General features: G+C 35.0%; 1 protein-coding gene across 2 annotated transcripts in view; it reads left to right on the forward strand.

Annotated features, from left to right (window-relative positions):
• The window catches only part of SMC1B (structural maintenance of chromosomes 1B), a 59294-nt gene that overhangs the window by 17096 nt on the left and 20353 nt on the right, over positions 1-21845 (forward strand). For both annotated transcript variants that reach the window (XM_033117543.1, XM_033117542.1), the window contains exons 10-15: positions 2986-3171; positions 4764-4943; positions 7071-7217; positions 14663-14800; positions 15095-15211; positions 16605-16711. In XM_033117543.1, coding sequence (XP_032973434.1) covers positions 2986-3171; positions 4764-4943; positions 7071-7217; positions 14663-14800; positions 15095-15211; positions 16605-16711 — 875 coding nt within the window. The remainder of the gene's footprint in view (positions 1-2985; positions 3172-4763; positions 4944-7070; positions 7218-14662; positions 14801-15094; positions 15212-16604; positions 16712-21845) is intronic.

A 21845-nucleotide genomic window follows, 5' to 3' on the forward strand; every position in this document is an offset into this window, starting at 1 on the left:
ATCATTAATATACTTTTGTAACAGTGAATTTTTATTCTCTAGATCTGACCGTACATGTTTTATTTGAATATTGCTAGCGTATTTCATTGGACTAAATACAGCAATCTGTAACCTGTCGCTGAGGGCATCAACTTCACAAAATTATGTCCTTTGCTATTGGGGTCCTGCCTCTCACTCTCTTGTCACTAACACCAGTGTGCACTGTGCAATCCTTATTGTATGATGGCCTGTTTTCAGCTTTGACTCTTAACCACTTGCCCTGTTTTGAAATACCCGCCCGTTGGCTGCCATGACACCACTCTCCTGGTTTCCCTCCTCTCTCTCCGGCCACTGCATCTTCTTCTTTACAGCGTCCTTTTTCGCCTTCTGACTCTAAAATGTTGGTCTTGACTTTTAGATAATGATGGAGGAGTAAGGGTGGGTCACAAAAATCCTTCCCTTCGTACCAAACAAAAACTAGTTAAAAACAACAGTAACAACTAGTTCAACGACCAAACTAGGCAAAGGGCTCATACATATAATGCCATAAACTTCAGAAAATGGTAATAGTCCAGGATTTAAAAAAAGATTGAAGTATAGCATTGCTTGTTTTTAACTCTGCAGAAGGCAAACTAATAAATTAATTCCTAAGAAATCTCACCTAGTATCCCTTAATATAGCAAGAAGCAAACTCATCTGTATTTGTTCCCTTTGATTAAAAAACTGAGTCAGAAAACGTGAACTCTGATGCTCTTAGATGGAAGTGAAGGCTCTAGGACTCCTCATTAAATTGAGAAGCGATTTCAGAGCCCTCCCCCCAAAATGAGACTTGTCCTCTGCCCCCAAGGTAGAGGAACCTTAGTATGGAATATTAATTAAAACTCAGAGGAAACGGCAAAATTCAGGTATTCAAATAAAGCATATGCACAGCCCTGGCTCAGTTCTCACTTGCCCCTGTTCTCCAACCCATGAGGTGATAGGAAATAGATTAGAAAATACTTAGAAGATAAAACAGAGAAAATACTTAATCCATTAGCTGGTGCACAGAGAGGACCATCTCAGTTCTAAGTGAGGCAATCAAAAAAACTGTCTATCACAGCAAATAAAAAATGTGAACAGAGCTGCCCACATAACACATAACATAAAAATAATCAATGTGGCAGCTATAGGTACATATAATAATAAAGAGAAAAAATGATTTTAAAAGCATTTAGAAGTCAAAGAGCCGAGTCTGGAAAATTACAGAACAAAATTCCCCTAAGTGTTTCGTGCTATGGACAATTTAATAAGAGCTTGAATTTATAAAACTAGATTCAAATATGAGCTACAGCAGAATAAAATAAAAAGTAAAATGTACAGCCAAAAAAGCAAGAACGAACATTATTACTGAGTTAATAAATAAATTGCAAGTAGCAAGGAATGGATTACACAGCTGAAAAATCAAGGTACTGACCTAGAAGTAAGGCTCGAGTTACAGCCATCCCCCTTTTCCACAGGAGGTCCGTTCCAAGATGGCCAGTGGGCCTGACTCTGCAGACAGTACCAAACCCTTATGCATATATATTGGCTATACATATATTTTTTTCAGTTCATATTTTCCACCCACAAATTTAATGCCTTTTTCTATCTTAACTAAGCACGTATCACATACTGGCTGGAATTTTTGTAGTTTGAGGTGCGACAGCAAAAGTAGCATGAATTTTTTTTCCTTCATAATTTCACAGATAGAAGATTCATTCTTACCATAGATCTGAGCAACCTCAGCATACGATTTTTTTTCTTTCCTTATTAAGTCTAGAACTTTCCCCTTTTCACTTAAGGAAGCACTCTATGGCTTCTCTTTGGCGTACCGGAACCACCAGCATCATTACTCTTGTGCTGTGGTCAAAAGGAAGTAAAATAAAGGTGACTGAACACAAGCATTGTGGTCCCACCACTTGATCTGATACTGAGGCAGCAACTAAGTGACGTACGGACAGGTCTGCTATATGCGTAGTGCGGATATGCTGGACAAAGGCACGATTCTCGTCCCTGACGGGATGGCGTGAGAGTTCATCACACTAAGAACAGCACGCAGTTTAAAACTTATAAATTGTTTATTGAATCGTTTATTTCCGGAATTTTACATTTCATATTTTCAGACCGTGGTTGACCACAGTAACTGAAACCACGGAAAGCAACAGTGCAGATAAGGGGGGGCTACTGTAGTCACAGGTGAATGGAGAGGAACAAAGGCCAAGATAATAAATATTAAAGGCAGTCATGATCTATCAGAAAGACATGCCTGGAGTGGAAACTAGCAAATGAAGAAAGAATCTAAAGCTATAACATTGAATCTTCAGATATTCTAGGGAGCATTGATACAGGATGTTGACATTCTGACATTTTTAAGTCAACTTTTTGAATTTCGGTCTAATTCACTCTTGACCATGCTTCAATCTCAAATAACACATCTTCATGGGAAGCCTGCTCTGACTTCTCAGGTCAACCAGGTCCCTGTTACGTACTCTCAGAGTGCTCTGTGCTTTATCACAGTGTCTGTTAGAATTCTGTTTTGTATGTGCGTGTAATTACTGATTTTTCACTCTGTCGTCTCTACTAGATGGAAAGCTCTGTGAGGTCAGAGAGTATCTGTTTTGTTCGGTAATGTTTCCCCAGAGTCTAGCTCAGTACCTGCATGTGGTGGTGATGGGGGGTGGGGGGGTCCTCATGAATTCTTATTTAGTAAACAAGGGGATGGAGAAATCCTATTTAACTACTATAGAAATATTTTAATACCTTGGTAAGGCTAGCCCCTCTGCTTTGCTCTTCTTAAGTGAAGTGTGACACACCTAAATGGATATTTCATCAAGAAGCTTAGGTCATTTGAATGACTGTTAAATTCTGATATTTATAATTTTTTTAAATTAGTTTTTGGTCTATGTTGCTTTGTTACATTAGAAAACAATGAATTACATGTTCCTCACGAATGTCTCGGTTTTTCTCTCCTTTTTGAAACCTGCTAAGTTTGGAAGACTACTTGACCTGTGTCATCCGATTCATAAGAAATACCGGCTGGCTGTTACGAAGCTTTTCGGCCGGTACATAGTTGCCATTGTTGTAACCTCTGAAAAGGTAGCAAGAGACTGTATTCGATTTCTGAAGGAGGAAAGAGCTGAGCCTGAGACATTCCTTGCTCTAGATTACCTTGATGTAAGAAATTTATGTTTAGTACTTAGTGGTGAAAAACTCCTGTCTTTTAAAGTATGTCTTTATTGCCTAAAGCTATGGTAGTGATTGAAAAACATCATAGCTTGGAATTCACTCGGTGGCTGGTGTTCATGTATCAGCAGGCAAACGAGAACATCAGGTGGGCTCTTTTTTGACTTGGTATAATTTCTTTCATGTCTAGTTTTGCCATAATTTTACCTTGATGATTCTGAGGACATTGCTCTAGCCCACTAGCCAGTAATTTACTTTACTCAATAGCAAAGTGCAAGAGATGGATAAGACATATGGTCTTCTGGCGATTTGCCAACCCAGAGCCACAATTGTAAATATGTGCTGTGGTAAATAACGTGTTAGCTCTTGGTGGCACAGGCTAAAGCCTTGAGGTTTGTATGGAAAGGCCTTAAAGTATCCAGAATCTTTAAGGCTGGGGTACTTTATTATGACTGGTGTCCTTCAGTGAGGTTTTTCTTGGCTACTAAAGAAAATGTTCTACTGAAGTACAGACAGCGTGCGTAGTGCTTAAGCACACGTGCCCTAGACTCGGACTGTCCTGAGTGTGAATCCCAGACCTGCTTTTAATTAGTTCTCACTAACTCTTCTTAATTTTGCTGAGCTTCAGTTTCTTCATCTGTGAAGTGGAGGAAGTCGTCCTTTCCCTGTTAGATTGTCACACAGAATCGTTGCATGGAGAGCGCCTAGCACAGTGCCTGTCACTGAGGAGGGGCTCAGCAAGCGCCCGCTGGGCACTGAGGGTCCAGACTTCCTGTTGTGCTTCCGCACTTTTGTTATGCCTTCTGCTTAATTCATGAATTAAAAAGCTTAGCTTAATTCATTTGCCTGTTCAACTCCTGAGCTACTTATTTCACACTTAGATTTTTTCAGGGCACATTCATTTTTTAAAAAATCTAATACAGAAGATTATAAAATGTAAAGGAAATATTCTCCTCCTCCTCAGTGCCTAACTCCTTAGTTTTAACTACTTCAGATTGCTTCCATACATACACATTTATAAAAATACATATTCCAAGTATATGTGTATGTACACATTTTGGTTGTATATAGGGTTTTTGCTTGTTTTACAAAAATGAGCTCATGCTTACTATTTTTCAGTAATACGTTGCAGACACTTTTTGACTCTGTATATAGACCCAATTTAAAAGTCATGTCAAAGAATGTGTGGAGGCTTTCCTGATCATTTAAGTCTAAAATGATTTTTTGAGTTCCATAATGTGTGCCACTCCTTGGACACACGTGTAGGTATTATCCCCACTAGATAGGATGCTTTTGAGAGCATGGAGTCCTTCTCGTGCATTGCTTTGTCCCAGCCAGTTAGTGACAGTTGAACCTGGGAATTCTATCTCCTGGCTTTTAGTGAAGTGTATTTTAAAAAATACTACATGAGCCAGTGGTGGTATATAGTTCATCAGGTTCTTGTCAAACTTTCATTGGATATAAGTGCATACTATTAATCTCTTACTGTCACGCTTATTATGTTTTTTGAGAAAGAATGTGCTGAGTATTTGGTTTCTATTTTAATGTATCTAATATAGTAAGTATTTTTTTAAACCTTTTAGATCAAGCCAATCAATGAAAGGTTACGGGAGATTAAAGGCTGTAAAATGGTGATTGATGTCATAAAGACTCAGTTTCCTCAGCTGAAGAAAGTAATTCAGTTTGTGTGTGGCAATGGCCTTGTCTGTGAGACTGTGGAAGAAGCAAGACACATTGCATTCAATGGACCTGAAAGACGGAAAGTAAGAGACTTAGACTGCACTTTTGGATAATTAGAAGCAATATTTATAAGGCTAATTTACACACACACATATTTATATATGTTTTCATATGACTTTTAATAAGGAAAACTAATATAGATGGTTATGACTTCAGTAGTTTTTATAATGTTTAGTTGAGTTTTCAAAAAATCAATTTCCATCGCATTTCCCAATATCAATTATATTTTGGAAATTAGATTTCTTGTAATAATACCTTAAAGCAGTTAACTTATTTTTTACTTTATATATAATAAATGTTGTTGTTGAATCTCGATATTCCCGCATGTACATAGTGTATATAGAACCTGTGCTTCTGAATGTCAGCAAAGATTCTAGGCGCTTATTGTACCTTCTGGGTTAATCCTTCAATAGCTTAGTGGGGATTAAACCTCCTTTTACACAGTCAGGGTTTTAACACATTTGAAATTATAGAAACAGCACAATTGAAAAGAGGTTACTAATCTGATTATTCAAGGAAATAGTCTTAGTTTTAAAAATAAATATTGTTTTAGTCTCAGTTGAATAGAGTTTGTATTTAGTTAAGCACTGTTTAATTTCTCAGATTGTCTGACACTTGTTTATTTTTTAACCACACTTGTGATGAAGCGTTAGCGTACCTAAGGGCATACACTGTGAAGTAAGACCAATGATGCTACTTAGTAATTAATTATGTGACTTTAGGCAAGTTTAAACCTCTAATTTTAATTTTTTCATCTAAAATTGGGGATATAATAGTACCTATTTCATAGTGTTATAAAGATTAAATTAAGTAATAACATGTTAAATGCTGTTACAGTACCTGGCAAGTAACTAAAAAGTGGTAGTCATTTTTCAGCATTCAATTTATTGGCTATCTAACAGATTAATTTCTTATATGTTTCAGTACTTCTATCACTAATAATCTGAATGGTAATGCGATCACAGTCTGGAGTAATCTCTGTCATTGATTTCTATGTAGTAAATTTAAGCAGGTATAAGCGAGCTACTACCTAAGATATCTTCCTTATTTTGCTACCTAATTAACTATGCTAAAATTTACTTTTGCACATTTGTAAAATTGATTTCGTAAAATTAATTTTTGAAGATTCGTGCAGTCAATTTAAAGAAGTCACATGAAGCTAAGGCTGTTTATTCCTTCTTTCATTCAACAAATATTGATAGTTTATATCTGTTTACTATACGATGCCTTACCCCTCTAGGCTATATCTTGTTCTTATCCTTATTTCAAAATTTCAATCAGCTTTGTCATTTGTATCTTAAGTATATTCCAGGAATTTTCTTTATGCTTTAGGATGCTTAAAACATTTGGTTAAATGTCACATTTTCACAGATTTCATCTGATGTCTTTAATTTGTGCTTTTGGTTTTCCATGGACTTCATTATCTTTCCATAAGCTTGATATCATGTTTTAGAATTTTCTTTATTCAAACACTGCATGTGACATCACAAAATGACATTTAGTTTAGTTTATAAACTACATACAGCATATATAAACTACATAATATAAATTACAGCAATTCTGCTAGCTATAATTTGGTCATCAAGATTCTTATGATAACTCAATTTTAAAATATTCTTTAAATTTATGTAACAAAATTTTAAAATCTGGATTTTCTTTAAATACATGTGATTATTCCATCCATTGCCCTTAACCAAAGAAACAATAATTATTTTTTTCTTGGTCCCAGTTTCATACCCATTTTGGAGAATGTGATATTTTTGGTATCCTAAAGTTACTAAGGCTGTTTTCATATGCCATTGACATGTGATGTCATACTCTTCAAAATACAGGATTATATAATGCAAACTATTTGATATTAATTACAAATATTCTTAGTTTTTTTCTTCTCAATATTAAATACATTTGGAATTAATATACAATTTATTTTAAACCTTTTTAATTTCTAATTTGTTGCCTAGAATTGCTTTGGACCTTAGCAAAACAGGGTTTTGTATTTGTGGTTTATTGATTGGTATTCTTAAGGTAGGTGTTTTATTAGGTGGTTTTTCTCACCTGCAAATTCTCAACTATAAAAATTGCCTTATTATGTCCTGTATCTATCTTTATGTACACTTCTCCAAGATAAAATATATTTAAATATTTTACAGACAGTAGCTCTTGATGGAACATTATTTTTAAAATCTGGGGTGATCTCTGGAGGGTCAAGTGACTTAAAATACAAGGCTAGATGCTGGGATGAGAAAGAGTTAAAGAATTTAAGAGACAGAAGAACCCAGCTAATGCAAGAATTAAAGGTAAATCCATGTTGTAAAAGTGGTAGAGTATTAAGTAGAATAATTGTATTTTTAAACTAAATTGTTTTGGTAATAAAAGTACCATGCCTATAGTTAAAAAAAAATCAAATAATGCAGAATGGAATAAAGTAAAAAATAAAAATCTTTTCGTGACCCATGCTACATCTCAGTAGTACTTCCGAAAACAATTTGATTCATAGCCTCCGGAAATTTTCTCTGTATATGCAAGTATATGTATTATTTTTCCTATTTGTTTTATAAAAGACTTTCGCTGTAAATAGTGTTTGCAACAAGCTTTTTCATTAATGTAATATGGACATGTTTTCATTTTAGCATATAGAGAACCACTTTATTTATAATGAATGCTGCCTGGCATTTTGTTGTATAGATGTTGTTTATTTAACCAAGCTCCAATAATGGACATTTTGTTTTTTTCTATTACAAATAATGCAGTATTAAACATTCTTTAGAGAGGGAGAATAACATAGTACCTAAGAGTGAAAATTTGGTGGTCACATTGCCTGAGTTTGAATCCTGGCTCTGCCACTTACCAGCAGTATAACCTTGGGCAAGGTACTTAACTGCTTTGTACCTTAGTTTCCCCATCTGTAAAAGGAGGATAATAAAAATACCTTCCTTTTAGGGTAATTCAAAAGATAAAATCAGATAATCCAGATATAATACTTAAAACAATGCCTGGCATATTTAAGCACTATATAAATGTTTGTTGTTATTATATACTTATTTGTATAAATATATCTCTAAGATAAATTCCTATATGGAGTTTCCGGGACTAAAGATATGTGTGCTAAAATGTTGATAGATATTACTAAATTCATCAAAAGAAAACCTATAGTAGGGTATAAGTGTCCCTAGATTTCGACACTAGATATTAGCAAATATTTTAATCTTTGTAATCAAGTTATTTGAATATACATTTCCAAAATTATAACTGAGGGCGAGCATTTCTTCATTTATGTATTGCTTTTCTATAATATTTTCTTCTGTGAACTGCTTATTTATTTCCTGTGCACACTTTTCTATGAAATTATTATATTATTACATACTTTAAGAATTATTTGTATAATCAGTAAATTAGTCCTTAGTCATATGTGTTGTAAATATTAATACATTCTGTTTGAATTTTTTTCGTCACTACAATGAAGATACAGAACATTTCCATCACCCCCCAAATTCCCTTGTAGTCAGTCCCTTCCTCTGGGCCCTGTGGACCCTGACAAGCCAGTCTACTTTCTGTCATTACAGTTTTTTCTCTTCTCGAATTTCATATAAGTGAAATCATGCAGTAAGTCGTCTTTTGTGTCATGCTTTATTCATTGAGCCTAAAGCTGTTGAGATTCGTGTTGTTATGTGTATCAAAAGTTGATTCCTTGTTACTGCTCAGGATCGGTTTGACATTTGAATTTTTTGTTATGCATGTGTTTTTACTCTTTATGTGGCTAAATTCATTAATCTTTTAAAACTGCTGGGTTCTAATGTCATGCTCAGAAAGACCTTATTCTTTTTAAAGATTACAAAAGAAATTGAATAATGTTTCCTTCTAGTGCTTTTGTGTGTTTAACATTTATATTATGTTGATGACTGGGGATTGAGCTTTATTTTTGCCAGCTGACTTGCCATTTTATCAAGTATCATTGGTTGAATATTATAACCCACACATGCTCCTTGAAATGTCAACTTTTTAATAGATACTAAGTCAGTAGGCTGCTTTTAGATTTTTTTTCCCTACTATTTAGCTTTCTTTTTTATGTATACAAATGACCAATTTATGGTTCAAGGAAATATTCTGACAAGGTTACCCAACTAATTTTAAGCATTTTCTGTAAACATAAGAGTGCATCTTATGTTTTGGTCTAACGTATAGAAATATTCAACTTTTAAAGATTTTGCAAACAGGCCTAGGCACAGAGAAAGTTCTAGGAAAGTGGCAACTTGAAATGAATCTGGTTTCCTGTGCGTGTCCATTGTGACTGCCCCGTGTGCCCTGCCTGGACCTAGTGGGCAGCTGGGTGTGAGTGGTGTCTTGGGTTCTGGGGGAGATCACCAGGAAAGGCTAATGCAGGCCTTCCTCTCTTTTGATCTGTGGAGAGTACTGGGGAAAGAATCAGGCCATAGGGAAATCCTGGGGGTGAGTTAGATATTTGTCCCATGTGACTATGCCTGGTCTTCTTGAACTCCACGAAGTGAAATATTGGTAAGTTCTGGTCTCTTTCTGAGTTTGGAAAAGTCCAGGGAGACCAGAGAGGCATCGTCTCCTTTGTCTCAGAGTGGGGCACTGATAGTCTTCTGTTACATGTAATTGCTGGCCCTTGGTGTAGAGAATCCCTATGGGACAGTTGCCATTTAGGGTACTTCAATGCCCAGACCCAATCCTCAGTGGGCAAAGAAATACATAAATGCATCTGAGGTGTTCCGGGAGCCAGACACAACTTGAACAAAAAAGTAAAGAAGCATTAAGGAGATTCAATATAGCGTCAACCCTCCCTCCTCCCCTACAAAAAAGAAAGACTTCGGAACTAAAACATATTTCTTAACTATAGAACACTATAGATGAATGGAAGGACTGGATTGTTATTGTTGAGAACCAAATTAGTTCCCCAATGAGGGGAACAAAATTACAAAGGAAAAGAAATCATGAGAAATTTAGAGACTTAGTAGGTAGACTCAGGAGGCTTCACATAAGAATAAGTGTTCCAGAAGAAGGAAGAGGAACACAGAGGAGAGGAAATAATTAAACAACAAAAAAAAATGTCTCCAATCTGAGCATCCACCTTAATTTACCAACTGAAAGGACACACACAGTTCCAGGCAAGTTTGATGAGAAAAGGCACAAAATAACACAGATGTTGGTGTAATTCCTGAACAACTACGTTATAGAAGCAATGCTAGAATACTCCTTTGCTGTAAGAAATATTCCTTATAGATTAAAACAAATAAACAAACAAACAAGCTTTTATCAGACTATAAAACTGGATGAGATTGGAGTAATAGCTACAGGCAACTAAGGAAAAGGGCTATAACCCAAGACATGGCTTACCTTTCAGGAACCTGCACATCAGTAAATGCAGAGGGCATGTCCTCTACATACTCCCTGTGACGAAAATACTAGAGAAAGTACTCTGAGCAACAGATGGATTAGGACAGACCTAATTATAATCGTGAGTAGTGCTAAACTAAGTCAGCTAAACCTAGGAATTGGACACGGAGAGAGAAATAAATGTGTTCCAGAGGTTTCATCTGTAATGAGGCGAGGAAGTAAGAGTACTCTGAAGGTACCTTCGTTATTAAAGAAGATGAACTATAAGGGAATTTATTACTTTAGCAAATTAGAAGAACAACCACAAAATAAACAACAAAAACTGTAATGGAACTTTATAAAGCTGAAATTAAATAGAAAACAATGCAAAATGAAGAAAAGATGAATATAAAAGCTGGTTCTTTTGAAAAGACTAATCAGATAAACTCTTTGCAACTCTAATGGAGGGAAGAAAAGTTAGCAGTAAACACACAGAGCAGGCATGAGAAAATTAAAATAATTTTAAGAGAATCTTACAAGCAAATAACTATATAGCAAAAAAAAAAAAATTGAAAGTCTAGAAGAAATGATTTTCAGAAAAATGTAAATTACCAAGATTGACCAGAAAGTGGGATATTTGAAAAGTTAGGCCGTGGCAGACAGCCACACGTTTTCCTTGCTTGTCTCTATTATAGAATCATAAAAACTAAACAGCTTAATTTCTAGTGCGCTTTAGCTAGTGGTGGCCATGTGACAGTTTTGAAGCTATAAATGGCAGTGTTGGTGTTCCCTTTTACATTTTCTTCTTCCCGACTGGAACTTAGTCAAGAAACCTAGAGAGAAAGCTGCAATCTTGCACCAAGTGACAGCAAACATGAGGATAAAAATCATTGTACTAAGAAGCTGCAAGTTGATGCACCCTAGACAGCTTTTGTGAGAGAAAAATACATCCACATTTTTAAAGCCACCGTTAGTTGAGTGATCTACCACTTAAAACAGTACAGCAGTTATGGAAAACAGTATGGTGGCTACTCAAAACATTTTAAATAGAATTACCATATGATGTAGCAATTCCGCTTCTGGGTATATACGCCAAGGAATTGAATGCCGGGTCTGGAAGAGATACTTGTACACCCATGTTCATGACAGCATTATTCACAACAGCCAAAAAGTAGAAGCAACCTATGTGTGGGGACAGAGTCCCTGAGAGCAGTTTCCAGGCTCTCGGCCTCACTTGGAAAGGTGCTGGCTCGGTTATTAGATGGCCGTCAGCTGTAATCAGATGGCCAGCCGCTGTGGCTGGGTGGCCATCAGCTGTTATCGGTTAGCCGTTAGCCACTAATGTAACTGCCTTGGCTACGCTAGGGGGTAGTTAATGGTTGGTTGGTTGGTTGGCAGAAAAGCGGACAGCAGATTGTGGATCGTTTGGCTCCTGCTTCCTGTGTCTCCAACCTTGCCGCCAGTGAGAATATAGTGGTATGACACCCTTGTCCATGGCTCCGTGGGTGTTCCTTTTTGGCCTCACCATATCCTGTGTTCTTGTGCGGGGAGAGACCCTGCATGACACCATGTGTCCATCAACGGGTGAATGGATAAACAAAATGTAGTCTATACGTACAGTGGAATATTTTTTGCTCTTAAAAAGGAAGGAAATTCCAACACATGCTACAAAATAGATGAACCTTGAATACATTATGCTAAATGAAATAAGCCAGTCACAAAAAGACAAATACTGTATAATTCCACCTAGATGAGGTTCCCAGAGTTATCAAATTCATAGAGACAAAGTAGAATGGTGGTAGCCAGGATTTCAGGGGATAGGAGAATGGGGAGCTGTTAATGGGTATAGAGTTTCAGTTTTGCAAGATGAAGAGTTGTGGAGATTGATTGCACAACACTGGGAATGTACTTACACACTGTTGAACTCTTCCCTTAAAAATGGTAAATTTTATGTGTATTTTAGCCACAATTAAAAAAAAAACAACTGTGGGACCAGATGGGCTTATAGCTGAGTTCTATCTGATATAATTCTCATGTTATTTAAGCTATTCTAGATCAGAGGGAAAGATGGAAACTTGCAAGTTTATTTTATAAAGTCAGTATAACTTTAATATCAAATATAAAGATACTACTGGTCTTCCCTTGTGAATAGAAATGCGTAACTTCTAAATTAAATATCAGTATAGAGAATTCAGCAATGTGGCGAAATAAAAATACACCAGACTGAACAGGATTTATTCCAAGACTACATGAGTGTTTCAGTAAGAGGCCAATCAACATAACCCGTTACTTGAACAAATGAACAGTGGGAGAAAATTCTGATGAGCCTATGTAGAAAGGCATTTGGTAAAGTTCAGCAGCTAGTCCTAATTAAAGTACTAAGTAAAAGTAATTGGTAGAAATCATTTAAATAAATAGCTCATACCCCAAACAGACACATAATTGCTTAAATGGTTAAACATTAAAACCATTTTAGTTGAAATCAGGAAGTAGAGATATCTGCTATTACCATTATTATTTAACGTGGTCTTGAAAGTTGTAGTAAGTACAATTAGGCACAAAATGAAGTAGTTTGTGTAAATCGTTGAAAAGAAGAGAAAAACTCACTTTTTGCTGATAATAAGATGGTAGTTTAAAACTACTAGATTTAATAAGATAATGGAAGGGCTGCATAAATAAAACTAGTTTTCCTCTATACTGTCAAAAAGCATGTAAAAATGGAAAAATATTTTGCTCACAATAGAAATAAATGTAAATATAAAGGTACAGTACTATTTTTAGAAAACAACTTACTGAAGGACATAAAACAACTTAAAGGAAAAAATGTACTATATTCTTGGGTTAGAAGTCTTCCAATTAATATATAACTTGAATACAATTTTAATTAAAATACTACCAAGGAATTTTAATTTGATAAATGATCTTCTGGCCATTACAAATGAAGAATTTCCTGAAACTAGTCAAAAAAAATATGTGACAAAAGAGAGTGAGGTAGGCCTTCTCTTGCCAGCTTATAGAATGAAAAGCCACTGTAGTCAAGTTGATATAGTATTTGCATAGGAATGGACAGGTTAATGAAGCAGGTTAGGAATTCCAGAAATAGTACCCATTATATTTGACAATTTAGTATAGAACACAATGTTTTGGCTTGGTGGGGAAAGGATATATTGCCCAATAAAGGTATTGTCACATTTAGAGAAAGTAATTTTGTGTCCTGTATAACATATAAAAATAAATTCCAGAGAGATTAAAAACTTGAATTCAAAAAAATTTTTAAATGAGGATAAAAGCCATTGTATACATTTTTTTTTAATTTAAAGTAAAGATTGTAGGTTCTATACTGTCAAAGAACTGTTTTTTACAAATTGACGTGAAAGAAAAGACATAGAAACATCTGGGCAAAGGATAGTATTAGGCAGTTCAGAGAAAGAAGAAATCCATATAGCTAGTAAACATCCAGAAATGCTCAATAGAGAATATAGTACTCAGGGGAATACTAATTAAATTAAGATTACTTCATACCTATCAATAAGACTTGGAAAAAATAAATATGCTGGTGGAGATGTAAAGAAACATGTGCTCATACATTATTTATAGAAACGTGAATTGTTACAGCCTTTGGGAGAGCTATCAGCACCAGCTATTAAACACATCAATACCTTTGACCCATCGATCTCACCCTGGGGAATCTATTGCATGGAAATAAAAACTCCAGGACTTCATGGTATGCATACACGTATGTTGTTGCAGTATTGTTTGTGGTGACAAAAACCTGGAAACAAAGTAAATGCCCATTATTTCGAGAATAGTCGAATAGTTTTGGTACAGTCACATTGGAATAATATGCAGCCATTAAAAATGAATTGACAGCTTTATCAGTTGACTTTTGTGAGTAACTGAATGAGAAACTGGAGGCAGAAAAGCATGTGCAGTATGATTCTAAATTTGTAAAAGACAAAAAACATACATAGATGAATATACACATGTGTTCATGTAAGCTCTTGGAGTAAAAATACAGAGGAACATATACTAAGGAGTTGATTTGGTTGAGCAATAGGATGGGTGAAGAGAGAAGAGAATGGACAAGGCAAGCAGAAACAAGGCTGTGCTAAAAGCGAGGCAGCATTTATCCTACGACCCCATATGTGTGCCATGGGTGAAACATGCCCCAGTCCTCAGTTTTCATTGCCTGTTTCCTGTCAGGAAGTGTGTTCAGTGTTTGAGGATGCCGTATGACATCTTGGTCATTCCGGATGGCTTAGGTACTTAATTGATCAGAAGAAGGGAAGACGGAGTGTGAATGGTGGTTATCTGTAAAGCATCGGCGAATTATTACGACTTATGAAAGCACTTTGAAAAGTGAAAGTGCTGTTCTATTGTAAAATATTCTATTTTATTTCTTCTTTAGGATTTAATGAAGATGCTTCGCAAGGAAGCAGATTTGAAACAAATACAGACTCTGCTACAAGGAACTCAGACACGACTCAAATATACACAAAGTGAACTAGAGATGATTAAAAAGAAGCACCTTGCTGCTCTCTATCGGGTAATACAGACTTACATACAATTTTATGGAAATTAGAACCAGAACCTAGAATTTCCGGAATTATATTATATAGCGCCATGTAATTTAACACTTTACCCCATGATTGAGATTATATGACAGTCTTTAGTTACTTGATTTTTATGGTTGTTAATCTTATCATACAATTGTACCTGAACTTACCTTATCTCATGGATTCCCTTTTTATTCTAAAAGATACCTATCAAATTTTCAGCTTCATTATATAAAACTAAAATAGCCATGTTAAAAAAGAAATTTTTTTCTCTTTGTAATTAGGAACAATCTCAGTTACAAAGTGAACTACTAAATATTGAGTCTCAATGTACCATGTTGAGTGAAGGAATCCAAGAACGGCAAAAAAGAATTGAAGGATTTCAAGAAAAGATAAATAAGGTCATGAATGATGTATTTGTTATTAAATGACAGATAAAATGCAGTTCTACACTGGATGCCACATTTAGGGTTCCTGAGTATGTGCTAAAGCTAAGTAGGATAAGTGCTAAGTTTTATGGGTTTGCCAAATTAATTTTCTTGTGTCTTTTGAGAACCAGTTATTGCATCTCAAGAGACAATGACCAGTGCGTAATTACTCTCTTCTGCTCTCCATCCTCTGCTTGCTCTTTGTAAACGTTACAGCCTCTCTCTTTCTCCCACTTCCCTTAACAGGAGAGAAAGAACTTTGTCATTTGGGTTATCTTGTGAGATTAGTTATTCACTCAGTAATTATTTCTAGAACATTTATTATATTTGCCAGGCACAGTGCTTGACTCTGGGGCAGCAAAGATTTGGCCATCTAGCCTCTGCTTATAAAGTGACAGGAACTTTCTGGTTTAATTCATTCCACTGTTGCTTACTTTACTCCTTAGAAAGTTGTTTGTCACACCATCACTCAGTAACTTGCTCCCATGCTTTTAGTTCTACCTTTTATCACACGATTTGAAACCACATTTATGTAGCTCCTTAATTATCTCTATTCCACCTTAAGTACCCCTAATTCCTTAATCATTTACATTTACCATGGAGTTAAGAACAGTCCTGATAACCATCTTCTGGGTGCTCCATTATTTGTCAGAGCCCAGAACAAAGCATGATGTCAAATACTGTCTGACCAGTACGGAGTACCATGGAACTCCACACGAGGAACTTGCTATGGTTTGGATTATCTGCTTACGTAGATTATCGCTTACTATTGCATCAGTCATATCACATGAGTATTTAATCTATATTCAACTTAAATTGGAAAGTTTTTAACATCCCACTGTTTAAAAAAATAGGTCTGTTTATTCCATAATTATACATAAATTCAGGGCTTTAAAAATATTGAGGTTAAATGTTATTTTGTTGGATTTGGCTCATTCTAGATTTTCAAAATCTTTTTGAGTCTTAATTCTCTGCTCCAATCCTCTTGGCTTTATACTGCCTAAGACACTGTAGTTTCCTCATACAAAGAATATTTTATTTGTTTATGTAAAATATTATATATTGGTGTGGCTAATGTGTTTGAAATGCTTCCAATTTTGTATTAAACATTTCATAAAGCCAAAACTCTTAATAAAACCAATTCTGAGCTTATTTAATTTTTAGAATGAGAAATTTGAAGATAGATGAGTATAGTGTGTGGAGCTAATGAGAAAGCACTGGCCCCTCAGAGTTCAGTTATGCTTGTTGGGATTCGTTAGGGTCCTCATACTGGAAAATCTTGTTGGGAAAAACTTAGATTTAAGCATTGTTTATATACTTTCTTAAAATTAATTATTAAACCAATTATTTTGAAATAATTTAAAAGGTTGAAGATGACATTTTCCAACACTTCTGTGAAGAAATTGGAGTGGAAAATATTCGTGAATTTGAGCAAAAACATGTTAAACAACAACAAGAAATTGATCAAAAAAGGTATTTTTATTAAAAATGTCAGTAAGCAATTTACACATATATAAATGTAACAATTATTTCACAATTTAAGGGAATTATGCCTGAGGATCTTTATTTTAGTTCATCATGAAATAGCAAGTAGACATTCATATTCTTATAGAGACCTAATTCTTTTATTTCATAATCTTTAAAGTATTTTTTATTTTTTAATTATAGTTGACATACAATATTATATTAGTTTCAGGTGTATAGCACCCGAGTGATTAGACACATACATACATAACTTATAGAATGATTACCCTGATATATCCAGTACCAGTTCTGACATAAATAGTTATTACAATACTACTGACTATATTCCCCATGCTATACTACACATCCGCATAACTGTTTTTAACTACGAATTTACACCTTCCCCCTTTACCCATCCCCCTCCAATCCAGCAACCGTCAAAATGTTCTCTGTATCTATGAGCTTATTTCTGTTTTGTTTACTCAATCGTTTATCCTTTTCTCTAGATTCCACATATATATATTATTGACTACATCCCTTATGCTATACTTTACATCCCCATGACTATTTTGTAATTACCAATTTGTACTTCTTAATCTGTTCACCTTTTTCATCCATTCCCCCAACCCCCTCCCATCTGGTAACCATCAAAATGTTCTCTGTTTCTATGAGTTTGTTTCTGTTTTGTTTGTTGTTTTTTAGATTCCACATAGAAGTGAAATCATATGGCATTTGTCTTTCTCTGACTTACTCTACTCAGCACAGTACCCTCTAGTTCCATCCATGTTGTTGCAGATGGCAAGATTTCATTCTTTTTCATGGCTGAGTAATATTCCAGTAGTATATATGTACCACCTCTTTATCCAGTCATCCATTGATGGACACCCAGGCTGCCTCCACATCTTGGCCATTGTAAATAATGCTGCAATGAACATATGGATGCACACGTCCCCTCGAAGTAGCATTTTGAGTTTCTTCAGATGAGTACCCAGAAGTGGAATTACTGGGTCCTTCTTTGTCTCGTTATATTTTGTTTTAAAGTCTATTTTGTCTGGTATAAGTACTGCTACTCCAGATTTTTTGTTTGCTTGTTTCCATTTGCATGAAATATCTTTTTCCATCCCTTTACTTTCTGTCTGTGTATGTCTTTTGATCTGAAATGAGTCTCTTTTCTTGTAGGCATCTTATGTGAGGGTCTTGTTTTCTTATCCATTCAGCCACCCTATCTTTTGATTGGAGCATTTAATCCATTTACATTTAAAGTAATTGTTGATAAATATATAGTTATTGCCATTTTATTATTCATATTTTTTATCTTTTTTCTTCTTTGTCTTAAAGAAATCCCTTTAACATTTTTTGTGATACTAGTTTGGTGGTGATGAACTCCTTTAGCTTTTCCTTGTCTGGGCAGCTCTTTATCTGTCCTTTGATTCTAAATGATGGCTTCACTGGGTAGAGTAATCCTGGTTGTAGGCCCTTGCTTTTCATCACTTAGAATATTTCATGCCAATTCCCTCTGGCCTGGAAAGTTTCTGTTGAGAAACCAGCTGACAGTTTTATGGGAGCTCCCTCGTAGGTAGGTAACTGCTTTTTTCTTTCTGCTTTTAAGATTCTCTCTTTGTCTTTAACCTTTGGCAGTTTAATTATGATGTGTCTTGGTGTGGGCCTCTTTGGGTTCATCTTGTTCGGGACTCTGTGCTTCCTAGGCTTGTATGTCTATTTCCTTCGTCAGGTTAGAGAACTTTTCCATCATTATTTCTTCAAATAGGTTTTCAATTCCTTGTTCTCTTATTTGGGACATGTTTCTTTGTCTCCCCATTTTGGCTGCCTCCCTGTGTTTGTTTCTATGTACTACATAGGGCCACTATGTTTCCCGCTCTTGGTAGAGTGGTCTTATGTAGTAGGTATGCTGTAGGGCCCAGTGGTGCAGTCTTTCTGGTCACCTGAGCCAGGTGCTCTAGGTGTGTCCCTTGTGTGGGTTGTGTATGCCCTCCTGTTATAGTTGAACCTTGGTTGCTGTTTGCACATCAGCAGGAGGGGTTGACCGTCAGGCTGATTGGTTGTGAAGATGGGCTGTGACTGAAGCAGTCATGTCTTATTTAAGAGAATTTAATTTATGTGGCTGGTTTTGGCATACCCTCATGGTCTCAGAAGGGATAGAAAGTTCTTGCCCACTCATAAGCTTCCAGCAATACAAAATGCTGCAACAAGTACAACGGGAGATGTTGTACAGAACAGTGCTCCTGTACAGGTCTGGGAGGCCATTGTCTGGCCCAGAGGCTGACATGTAGTACATGCTGCAAAGAGGAAATGTCTGTAGGACCTCGGAATCTCTGGATGTGGCCTCATAGAAAGATCACTGGATGGGGAAGAGCCCTGATTGTCCAATTTCATAATTTTTTGAAGAGAGAAAACAGAAATATACAAAATAAGAGAATGGGGACATGATTACATTGTAATTATTAAAAGACACTGATTTCTTAGTTCTCTGTAAATATTTATGTAAGTAGATAAAATTGACCATTTTCGAGAAATAATGTATTACCAAGATAGAAAAATCTAAGGAGTTGAGTTACCATAGTAAAAGAAAGTAAAAAAGCTTCTGCCCACTCTCATCCCCAAATTCACCAGGCACATATGGTTTCACAGATGAATCATCGCAGCAAACTTTAAAGGTGCAGGAAACTTCAACATTAAATATTTAAACAAATCTTCAATATTTAAACTGCTTCACAGTATAGAAGAGGAAGAAACACATTTTTTTATGAAATAAACGTAATATTGATGCCAAAATCCAGAAAGGTACATACATACACATATAATAAATTATAAATCAGTTCCACCTACAAATAACCGAATAAAATAAGGTGAACTAGAAATAAGCAGTACACCAACAGCTAAACAATATGCTGTTGCCGAGTGACCTTCATACGAGAAATCAAAGGATGGCTTGGGATCAGGAATTATTGCTGTAATTTGCCATAAAGGAGAAAAATCAACTCTATACTTGATGAAAAACTCTGGACAAAATTCAGCATCCATTTTTTATTAAAAAGTTAAAATGTGAGTAGTTAGATACCTGTGATTTGAGCAAATATATCTCATTCTAAATGAGCATCGTGTTTTGATGGAGTAACACTAGAAGTGTTCCTAGTAAAATTGGAAATGAGAAGTATGTTCAGTATCACCACTGTTCTCTAACATTCTTCTGAAGGTACTAGTTAATATATTTAGACAGAACATGTAAATAAGGTATAAAAATTTCGAAGGGAGGAGGTAAATTTTTCACTATTTGCAGGTTGTATGATATATATCTAGTAATTCCTAGAGAACAAATAAAAACTATTAGAAACAAGAAAAGGATTCAATAATGTAACTGAATACAAATATTAATGTGAATTTTTATTAAAAATTAATATAAAAATACTTTTAAAATGTATAGCCTTTCTGTATACAAAGGGAGTCTACCAGGGAGACAGTATATTGGGAGAAAATATCCCAGTTACATTAGAGAGGGAAAAAAGTAAAATACTTAGTACTTAGAAATAAACTTACTAAATGTGAAAGCAATATATAAAGAAACCTTTAATTGAGACTGAACAGAAACTTGAATAAAAAGGAAAGACATACTAGTTTTTTCATAGGAAGACTCAATATTAAAAAGAAGTTGGTTCTCCCGAATTTAATCTATAATTTAAATATCTCAGTATATGTATGGACAAGATTTATTTTTAACTAGATAAGCTGATTCTAGAGTTCACATCTAGAATTAGCCAAGAAAAAAATCTGAAAAAGGTAATGAGAAAGAACTAGAAATCCAAGATTTTAAAATACAGTATAAAGCTACATTAATTAAAATCCTGAGGTACTGGCTCACATATAGAGTCCAGAAATATACTCAGATCTAGAAGGGAAATTTGGCTTAAGTGAAAGGTGGCATTTCTTATCAGTGGAGAAAATACACACTTTTCAGTAAGTTATGTTGGGGTTAGCAACCTAGAAAAAATGTCCTGGGACCTCTGTGTCATTCCTTAGACTCAGACTAATTCCAACTAAATCAAAGATTTTAATGTAAATAAAAGGAAGGCATCAAAACACTAGAATAAGTCATAAGAGAATTTTAAAAAATAATCTCAGATTATGGAAGGTCTTTCAGTGGGACATAAACCCCAGAAGCCATGAAAGAAAAACTTGATAAAATGGAATGTATAGAAATAAAAAAATTTTGTATTGCAAAACACCCTGAAGAAAATCAGAAGTGACAATCAGTTTATTCCTAAGTACTTCATATCTTTATGCTATTGTAAATGGAATTGTTTTTAATTAACAACTTCAAATTGATTGTTGGTACTAAATTGAAATAAAATTGGTTTTGGTAAACTGACCTTGTATCCTGCAACTTTGCTAAACTTATTAGCTCTTTTGTAAATTCCTTAGGACTTTTTACATTAAATGATCATATTGTCAGTGAATTAAAATTTTTTATTTCTTCCTTTCCAATTAGTATGGCTTTTATTTCTTTCCTGTTGCACTAGCTAAGGCCTACAGTACAATGTTGAATAAATAAAAGTGGTGAGCACAGACATCCTTCCTTAGTCTCAGTCTTAGGGCAAAGCAATGCAGTCTTTCACAGTTAAGTATATTAACTTTAGTGTACCCTTTAGCAGGTTAAAGAAGTTCCCTTCTGTTTTTAGTCTGCTGAAATTTTTTATCAGCAGAGTGTTGAATTTTGTCAGTACTTTTTCTGCCATCTATTGAAAGATTATATGGTTGGGTTTTTTTTGTTGTTGTTTATTAATATGGTAAATTACATTGGTTGAGTTTAGAATGTTAAACCAACTTTGCATACCTGGGATGAGCCCTACTTGGTCGTGTATTATCCTTTTCAAATATTTTGGATTTGATTTGCTAAAATTTTATTAATGATTTTTTTCATCTATATTCATGAGTGTATTGATCTATAGTTTTCTTTTCTTGCAATGTCTTTGTCACAGTTTTGTATCAGGGCAATGCCAGACCTATAAAATGAGTTAAGAATTGTTCTGGGTTTTCTTTTCTTGATGAAGGATTTCTGTAGAATTATATTCTTTCTTTCCTAAATGTTGGGTAAAATTTGACAGTGAAACCACTGAGGCCACCCACC

This window comes from Rhinolophus ferrumequinum, chromosome 10 (genome assembly GCF_004115265.2).
Source record: "Rhinolophus ferrumequinum isolate MPI-CBG mRhiFer1 chromosome 10, mRhiFer1_v1.p, whole genome shotgun sequence".
Lineage (NCBI taxonomy): Eukaryota > Metazoa > Chordata > Mammalia > Chiroptera > Rhinolophidae > Rhinolophus > Rhinolophus ferrumequinum.